Source organism: Protopterus annectens, chromosome 9.part0, assembly GCF_019279795.1.
Source record: "Protopterus annectens isolate FY-2018-M chromosome 9.part0, PAN1.0, whole genome shotgun sequence".
In the NCBI taxonomy this organism is placed as follows: domain Eukaryota; kingdom Metazoa; phylum Chordata; order Ceratodontiformes; family Protopteridae; genus Protopterus; species Protopterus annectens.
In genome coordinates this window covers 855,065,833-855,075,832 of record NC_056743.1, presented here as the reverse complement: position 1 = coordinate 855,075,832, position 10,000 = coordinate 855,065,833, and the positions used below count along the sequence as shown (strand labels likewise).

Genomic DNA, 10,000 nt, shown 5'->3' with positions numbered 1-10,000 from the left:
AGGGGACTGCAGAGCTTTGATGATGTTACGTGGCGTGGCTTGCTCATTGTACCATTAAGCAGAATTATGTTCTAATGCAGAAAGTGGACATATACAGCTCAAAATCTGACACTTAGTAAAATTATGCATTACAGAAATTCTGAGTTGACAAATCTGACACTTAGTAAAATTATGCATTACAGCAATTCTGAGTTGACACGCACACCGTAGTATTAAACTACTAAAGCAATGTCAACATTGCAGTAAATGTAACTTGACAGTATTCAACACAATATACATTAAACTGATGAATTAGCTTAAATCTCAAAGTCTAACTTTAATATGCAATACAATTTTTAATGGCAGGACTGCTTAACAATACAATAAACAAAATACAAAGCAAAAAAAAAAAATCTACAATGTTCTACTAACCCCCACAACATTATCCCAATGACAGAAATTTGTAATACTGTAACAAATATGTCTCAGTAAGATTAACTGGCCATCACAGTTAAAAATCGAGAGAACTGAATAAAACTACAACATCTGTAACTGGCCACAATGTAACACTACCACTTATGCAGTCCAGACCTTGGTAATCAAAATGACTTCATTGAAAGACATACTCACCAAGAACATGGTGAGAGTTTTGCCCAGAATAACGTTAAAAAGATCTTGGGCAGAGTTTCCGGTCACCATGAAAAAGTCAGTGATAAACAGATATTCCCGGCAGCTGTTATCCAGAAGGGCATAGTGCTGACTCCGAAAAAGGCTCTCAAATGGGTACTAGAAAAAAAACCAACAAATACAACACATTATTCTGAAAAATAAATGATCAAAAGAAGCCTTGCTGCTGTTCACATGTAGGTTTTTGCAATAAAATCCCATGCATTCTTTTCAAATCCCCTGCTTGAGGACCTTCAGTTGCTGGGGTTCTCCTGAAGGTCCATTTGGTTGTCTTTTCTAGGAAAGCTGCAGCTTCCATACAGTGTAGGATGGATTCAGAGATACGAGTGATTTATTTCAACCCCCCCCCCGCCAATGCATATGTACAACAGCAACAACAAAAAATCATTTCACACATCTGTAAAGGCTTCAATTCACTACAGAAATCCTGCTTCCTCAAAAGACTGGGCTGCAGTTCCCCCAGTCTTCACCAGGGACGGGACTGGAAACTGCAAACTCCCACACTACTATCCATCCTCTGATACTTTGAACATTAATAGGAACCTATTTTAAAAAAGAATGGAATAAATTTAGCTCTTCTTTAATGTATAAAAAAGAAAAAAAAGATGTGTCAAAAAAAAAGTAAGAATAGAATCCCACCATATATAAAAAATATTGAGAGAAGTAGTGGTAAATTACTTAAGGAAACAAGCGAGGAAGAATGGGATGTATAGTGGTAGATGCCAACAGTGCCCTTTATATTATATTAATAATAAAAATACAGATAGAAATAAGAGATAAAATGACTTAAAAAGTAGAAATTATTACAACTGTGAAAGTAAGGGTATTGTTTATGTGCTATTTTTTCAGAATGTCAATCCTTTTTTTGAAAACGGAACGTTGTTTGAAAAAAAAAAAATTATGAGCACAATTATGACATAATTGAAAGTTTAAGAATACAAATGTTAATATATAACACAACACAAACCATGTCCTGTGAATATAGTTTTTTTTTTTGATTGATGATCAAATTTTGGTTATGCCAGATGGTGGATATGGGGAGGAAATTTAGAAATTAAATAATCAGTGGGTGGGTTTTTTTGGATTCAAAATACTAAACCTGGTTTTAATGATTTCAACACCCCTATTAAAAAATAAAAATAAATAAGTTATAGATAAAAAAAATGTAATGTTTAAAATGTTTAATTTAAGAGGGCATTATTTATTTATTATTACCACACATTATTTATATACACATACAGTGAATAATAAAAATACATATATTTTTTTTTTTATATAATTTATTTTTTAATAATTTTTTTTTAAATAATTTGATTGATTATTTTATAATGTATATTTTATATATTATAAATATTTTATAATATATTATTTTATATATGATAAGTTGTTTTAGTTGTATGTAAGTGATGTTGTGGAGTGTGCATTTCATGTATTTGTGGTTTTGCATTGATTCTTGAAAGGCATTAATATTCATGAGATCCTTTAATGTGATAGGATTATTTAAGGTGAATGGATAATTAATTAAGTAAGCTTTCTAATTTACTTCAGTATATAAAACTGCATAGTATAATTAAAGTGTTGTTGTGTTTAAAGATGAGTCTTTATATACAGAACGAGCTTTTTTTTTGTTTTTTTCAAAATTTTATTTTTGTGCTTATTTTGTTTTGTGTTCTTTGGTTTTTTTTTAATTGTGTTTTTGCTGACACTGTTTCAGGAGTTCTTTTTCGTTTTCTTTGTTTGTTTTTGTTATTAATAGGAACCTAGTTATCAATGTCCTAAGGTAGATGACCTACCACTGTGGCAAAGAGTTGGCATTCAAAATCCTAAAAGCTGATGTACAGGCATGGCTACACTCACTCCAGTACACGGTGTCAGCTAACAAAATATTTAAATGATATAAACAGCAAAAATGCATTTAATGTAGCAATTGGAATCATCATCATCTGCTTTAGCTTAAGGGCAAATTAACTTAAGAACTTCTGATATTCATTCAACAGATAACCCATAAAACTTCTGTATGTACTTCTACTATGAATTGAATAAACAAAAGTAGCGGGGAAAATACAATGACATACAACAAGAAAACTAAGGAACAAAACATAAGGTCAAGGCTCCAGACAATCAATTTTAATCACTTTTGTTATTTATTAAATGCAAGAACTTCTTCAGAAAATTAAATAAACAGATCCAAAACAAATTTTAAAATCCCAAGTGAATGTCGCATGATACCAAATGACCAATGACAACCTAAAAAATGATGGCAGTTGTCTCACCAATAGAATTTAAAAAGAAAGCAATATAAAATATTAAAAATTAAATTTACCGAGTGTGTATACATGTTTTCAATGGTTAATAAATTATGTAAGTATATACGTATATTGACTACATCAAATATCCTTATAATCTTTGTGCTTCCAAGAAGCATTTAATATTAATTGTCTCATTTAGACATGGGGCACAATCAGCCCCCAATGTACATGTAGCTTCTTGGCACTCCAATAACTTTCTGAAATCACCATTAAAACATCAGTGCTACTTTGAGTTTAAGTACACAAATAAATATAAAAGGAACATTTTATATTATATGGATCACCCTCATTTCGTCGACAGTTCATTTCACTGACACTCAACTCAGCAGGCCCAATTCACTGAAAGTTCATTTCACGGACACTTCATTTCACAGACACTCATTTCGTTGACAATGATATATGGCCTATTCCCCACTGTAGAGAGACCCCGGAGTTGGAATAGATAGTAAGGGGGGTGTGGGGGGCTGTCTTTCACAATCTATTAGCTTAAAATAACCTTAATAAAATTACATTTGTATTTACATATGAAATTCAGCTTTTAACTTGAGATAGCTGGAAATGGAAACAGTTTCATTAAGTCCGTGGGGTATGTTGCATTGCACTTAAGCTGAAAGATTAATTCTCGATATTAAGACAGAAAACTTCGGCAACCCGAACAAAACTAGTCACAAACTGGAAACAGTGACTGAGAAAGAAAAACAAGAAATAGCCACACTAACGGATGATGTAATTTTTAGCTTTCTTCCACTTTTATTACACGTGGACTTCTTCACGTGTAATAAAAGTGGAAGAAAGCTAAAAATTACATCATCCGTTAGTGTGGCTATTTCTTGTTTTTCTTTCTCAGTCACTGTTTCCAGTTTGTGACTAATTCTCGATATTCTAACAAAAATGTCAGAAGGATCTCCCCCCTGTCGTTTCCTATCTGTTCAAGGGCACTGTGTTCTTTTATGTGTTTGTATAATGCATTCTTGAGATTGGTCTTTTTAATGTCATATAAATGTTGGCAAACTCACTTATTGAGGCTATTAATAGTCTTCCCTACATAGAAACTAAAGCACTGTTGGCAACTCGCTATATATAACAGACATCTACTTTGACAATTAAGCCTTTGCTTCAGGACTCCCCTACCAAAACCCCTAATATACAGAGACTCATTCTCCAAAATATATGGGCATTGATTACAATGTCCACATTTCACCATCTTGCCTTTGTTCACATTGGTTACACTAGTTTCAAGCAAGTATTTTATTGTCTTGTCTTTCTTATATACTACTACCGGATAGTCACCTAATTTATTTTTAAATTGTTGTTCCATGTCAAAAAGTACCCAGTTGTGATTTAAAATTTCTTTGATTTTACCAAAAGGTGGACTAAAAGTAAGAACCATAGAGTGCTGAAAATAATTCTTAGTAATGTGTGGTATGTCTACTCTAGCACTGCTATTATGTACCCCCACTAATATGGGTAAAAAATGGCCTCGCTTTCTCTTTGTGATGACTTCCTGAAGTATGGGTTCTAGAAAGTGTATTGGATACCCTCTTCCTAGTACCATATTCTCTAAAATTCCTATTTCCTTTATAGGTTCATAGGTTGATACTAGGCTATCTGCCCTAGGGCATTTATAAGCCTAGCCAGAGTGTGTTTGGCTTTTGCCACCCTTTTAGATTAGTTGAATGTGCCTCTGTATATTAGGTCACAGAAGATAGCCCTTTTAAGGTTAGTTTACTGTGCCTCTGTCTAGTAGGGACACAGAAGAGATCCCAGGGGTAAACCTACGATCTCCCATCCACTCGTTAAGATTTCTCTTGAAGAGGGTCATTGAGGGGCTCTGCCTAACATGGATTGGGATTTTGTTCCAGAGTGAGGGGAGCCTCTGGGATATGAATCTGTCCCTCCAGCATGTCCTATTTATTTCTGTGCTGAGGTTTAAGTCCCTGGAGCGTGTAGCTCTAAGGGATTTGGATTTCCTGAGGTGGAGCAGGTCCATTAATTCTGGTTTGGACATGGCTTTATACGTCAGGCACAGATCGCCTCTGAGTAGGCGGTAAGCAACTGAGTAGAGCTGGACTTTCTTTAGCCTAACTGCGTAGGGCATTTGTTTGAGTCCCATGATCCTCTTGGTGAGGTACTTTTGAGGTCTTTCCAGTTGCTGCAGGTGTCAGGTAAGGTAGATCCCAAATGGGGCATTGTATTCAATTACGGGCCTGATGAGTGATGAGTAGAGGGGCACAATGACCTCTCTTGATCTAGATGTAAACCTTTTCGTGATAAGGTGGGCTATAATGAAGGTCTTTCTAACCACTTTGGCAACGTGATTGTCAAAGGAGAGATTGCTATCTACTTGGGTCCCCAAATCCCTAATTACTTCTTCCAGATTAATGGATTACCACCTATGTGGTAATTTGTGGGCACTTTGTTTTTCCCAAAGGGGATGACTATGCACTTTTTGGCATTTAGCTTTAGCTATGGCACCAGTTATCAGTCTCTGTGAGACCATTTTGGAGGATGCTTGTGTTAGTCAGCGAGTCGATTATGGCACCCAGTTTGCAGTCATCTGCCAACTTGGTCAGCCATAGTCATCCCGTGTTAGCCTGTACCTCAGAGAAATATATACCGAACAAGAGAGGTCCCAGGACTGAGCCTTGTGGGACGCCACTTGTAACTGGTTTAGAGTCTGACATGGCACCTGCAATTCTGACCATGTGGGTTCTATCCCTGAGCCAGTTTGCAACCCATCTTGTGACATAGGGGTTGATATTTAAGCTGGTGAGCTTATTTATGATGCCCGAGCGGGGTATTGTGTCGAAGGCTTTTGCGAGGTCCAGGTAGGCTGTGTGGACTACCTTCCCTTCATCTATGGCCTTGGTGACTGTTTCAAAGAAGTCGACCAGGTTTAAGAGGCAAGATCTGCCCTTAACAAAGCCGAATTGGGTAGGTTCTAGTGTTTGGAGGTTCCCAACGTCTTTGTTTATGAGTTCCATGATGATAATACGCTCCATAGCTTTGCAGACCAGGCTAGTCAGGCTTATAGGGCGATAGTTTCTGGGGTCCGTTGTGGCACCACCTTTGTGGAGTGGGACCACTGTTGCTGTACGCCATTCCTTGGGTACATACCCTGTAGTAAGGCTGAGACTGAACAGTGACTTAATGTGAGGGTTCAGTTCTTCTTGGAGCTCGTGTAAGACGCAGCCCGGGACACCGTCCAGTCCCATTGATGCTGTGTTTTTTGCTTTGGAGAGGGCAGCTCTCACCTATGCATCTGTGATGTCAGGGAGGCTACACTCTGTTGGGATAGCCATTTGTTCTTTTGGGGGGGGAGAAGTTTGCACTGAACCTGTCTGCTAGGATGTTGGCAATGTCTGTGGGTTCAGTGTATTTTTTGTCATTTTGCACCAACTCAGAGCATATCTGGGAGCTGCCACCCAGGTTCCTGACATAACTAAAGAAGGCCTTGTGATTATCTTTAGCGTCTTGTGCAATTTTTCTTTCGAAGCTGGCCTTAGATGATTTTATGAGGGATCGTAGTTTCTTGCTAGTACTGATCAGAGATGCCTTCCCTTTTTGGGATTTTGCTCTATCATGTAGTAGCTTCCTCCTTCTGCTGTATAGCTTATTTATGGCTGGGGTCCACCAGACAGGTCTCCTGCCTTTGGAGGAGTGAGTCTTGGTTTTATTTTGGATAGCACGATCCATGCATTCCTGCATGTGTCCATAGAATGAGTTTGTAAAGGTTTCTGCGGTTTGAGCCTTATTTTCCATGGGCTTTGAAGGATTCCACCTCGGTTTTGAGAAGTGTGAAGTTTGCTTTTGAGAAGTTCTTCACCGTGGTTTCCTTGGCTGGGAGTGGGGACAGGATATGGATGTCCAGTGAGATTAATTTATGGTCAGATCTTACCAATGAGGGGTATACCTCTGGTATGGAACAGAGTCCCCATGTTGGTGATGATCAGGTCCAATATGTTTTCCCCTCTTGTGGGAGTGGTGACCAGTTGTTCTATAGCATTTGAGTTTATAAATTCTAGGAACCATTGGGAGAGGGTGTTGGGGCTTGAGTAGTGCTCCCAGTCTATGTTTTGGTAGTTGAAGTCACCCAATATGATGGTGTTTGGAGAGACCTTCATATTCTCCAGTGTTCTCAGGAAAGCATAGTGGGGTTCCTGAGTTTTGGAGGGTGATCTGTAGCAGGCTACAAACTGAAAGGCAGTTTTGTCCACTGTTAGTTGCACATGGATGGTCTCCGATGCTTCGTGCAGTGCCACTAACCTGGAGGTGTGGGTATCTTTGATGAATATGGACACTCACCCTCCTTTTGTGGTTTGGTCTGAGTTTTGGGGCCGAAAAGCATGGTATGAGGTATAACCTGGTAGTGCTGGGGTGCTCTCGGGAGCCTTGAACCAGATTTCTGTTACTGTACAGATATCGATATTCTCCATACTGAGGAGAGTCTTGAGTGCGTGCATGTTGAGGTTTAGACTTCTGGCGTTAAGCAGCATTACCCTTCATTTCTTTTTCCTTGTGTTGTCTATGGAGGTGGGTTTGTCTTTTAGGCCTTGCCTAAAAAAGGCACTATGGAGGTGGCAAGAGCCTTAGCCAATATTCGAAAGCCCAGGGGTGACAGGTGCAAGCCGTCCCTAGCAAAGCAATGTGGCTTGTCGAGCAGGTCATCCCAGACAGACAGAAAAAATTCCTCTTAGTTGACCATCCTTGCCAACCTAATTCCCTGCCCCTTGACCAAAGACCTCTTTCGGTGCCATTGGGTGAGCATTGGAAAAGTGCAACAATGTATTGAGTAGGTTGGCTTCCTGTATAATGTGGAGGTAAACCTGTGATTGCCTTTATCCTTCCTGATAGTGATGGCCAAGAAGTGTGTACTGTCATCATTAATGTCCATTGTGAACTGTAGAAAATGTGTATTTTTAAGAATTCAAAGAATTCATGCAATTACTCCCGAGTACCTCCCCATAAAATAAGGATGTCATCCAAATAACGTCCATAGAATTTAGTGTTTAAATAGTTTGGCTGTAAAAACCTTGGAAGTTTCCCATTTAGCTAGGACAATATTAGTAAATGGGGCGCACATGATGCCCCCATGGCCACTCCTATCTTTTGTTTAAAATTGTGCCCCTCAGAGAGAGTGAAGTTATTATTAAGTATCATGTCCATAACTGTTTGGAACATCAATATTCTGGAATGTGTAAAACCAGAAGGCTTGCAAAGAAAATCGCAAAACATACTGATACCCTCCTCATGTCGAATAACTGTAAATAAGTCACGGACATCAACTGTGGCAAATATAAGATGTTTGTTGTACATATCCTGTTGATGTAGCATGTTTTTCCTGCTGCTAGTATTATAGGGAATTTATTATTAATTTCAGTTTTTTAAATAATATGAACATACACTAATTAAACAATTTTAAAAGGTTTAAGTCATGTGACAAAAGTGCATATTTAACAAGTGGTTCAGTGTGCTTTTTTGTATTCTTAAGAAGTCTATGCTGACAGCTGATGAAAGCACTTAATAAAGGTTTCTGGTTTCAGTCTGTGAGCCGTATTGCTCTTTCTTATTTTATTTATTCAGTTTATTATTGTTATTTTCTTCATGTTCTCAGTCATGAAAGTGGAGCAGGAAGAGCAAGTGGCAAGGGCGGAAACTAGTGGAGGTTCTTTACTTGAATTGAATAATTCTATTGTGAACCTCACAGCACTGATCGAGGTGCTGATCAAACAGCAATCTGTGAATGGAAAAGGAGCTAATCCAGGACCAACAACGTTTGGCCTTACAAATACCATCGATTCATCAGGAAGCTCGCAAGCATTTTCCATACCTCCTGGGCAGGGCAGCCCAGTAACCATAGTGAACTCGCAATCTGGGCTTACTACTGGCTTGGGAGCAGCAGGAGGTGGTTCTAGGACTGTCAATCAAGCTGACTGCCAACAAAGAGACATGCAAATGCCGTTTTCTTACACTGAATGGATTCAGGGCAATGGAGCAGATGTTCTTGAAGGAAGTAACAGTCGGGTTAATTATGGAACATTAGACCAGCAGATTTATAACTTTGAGCAAGAAGTACTGAAGCTACACAAATTGCAGGTTGAAAACAGCTACCTAAGAGAATGTCTACGGAGAGAACAAGTACCTAAGGGCCTTCGAACATGGAAGTCACCTACAGGCTTGGACCATGGATCTGAACTTTATAAGGACTTTGTTACCATGTTTAATAGACATGGCTGTGAACTACTTGAATTACTGGTAAGGGACAATGATAGGAAAATGAATGCACTTAAAAATCATGTTGATGCTTTGAATTGTAGAATAACAGCTGATTTATGTTTTAATTCAAAAATTAATGAGTACAGGGCAGTTTCTGTCAACATAGACAAGGTTATTTTATCTATTAAGAACAAGAAAGTAAAAACATGTAATAGAAACAGTGTTGACTATGACAGAGGTACTGCATATCCTTTATCTAGTAATTTTAATAGGGGCACTAACCAAAATGTGTATGAAAATGTTATTCCTGAAGTTGAAGAGGTTAATGATGAATCCTGTTGGAATTTTTAACAATGAACAGGAGCCCCCCTTTAGGAGAACCTCTGAGAAGGTCCAAGCACCTTCTCAATCAGAGGCAGCAAAGGGAACGGGGGGGCAGTATTACCACAATTACCACAACAATACACAGAGAATGGACCCTTTGAATCACTAGGATTTTCACCCACAGAGAGGGGGAGCCCAATGGGGCAGGGGGACGAGGGGTTCCATGAGGAGATAGACAGGGACAATGAAGTAAATCACGATGATAACAACATCATTAGTAATGTAAGAAGAGATTTTAAAATATACAACTTGAGTTCAGCTACCATTACACAGGAATGGGCAGAACTTTTTCAAAGAGGTTTGAAATTTGTCCCTGTGAGGAGACCTAAAGTTGAAAATTGCATTCTTGAATTTAAGCTTTTTGTAAGGAAACTTAATCTCAGTCTCTACTTTGATAGTAACATAGTTTGGACCAGTTAAATTGT

General features: G+C 38.3%; 1 protein-coding gene across 1 annotated transcript in view; it reads right to left on the bottom strand.

Annotated features, from left to right (window-relative positions):
* The window catches only part of VPS52 (VPS52 subunit of GARP complex), a 449,815-nt gene that overhangs the window by 161,182 nt on the left and 278,633 nt on the right, over positions 1-10,000 (bottom strand). The window contains exon 12 of the mRNA XM_044083563.1: positions 610-765. Coding sequence (XP_043939498.1) covers positions 610-765 — 156 coding nt within the window. The remainder of the gene's footprint in view (positions 1-609; positions 766-10,000) is intronic.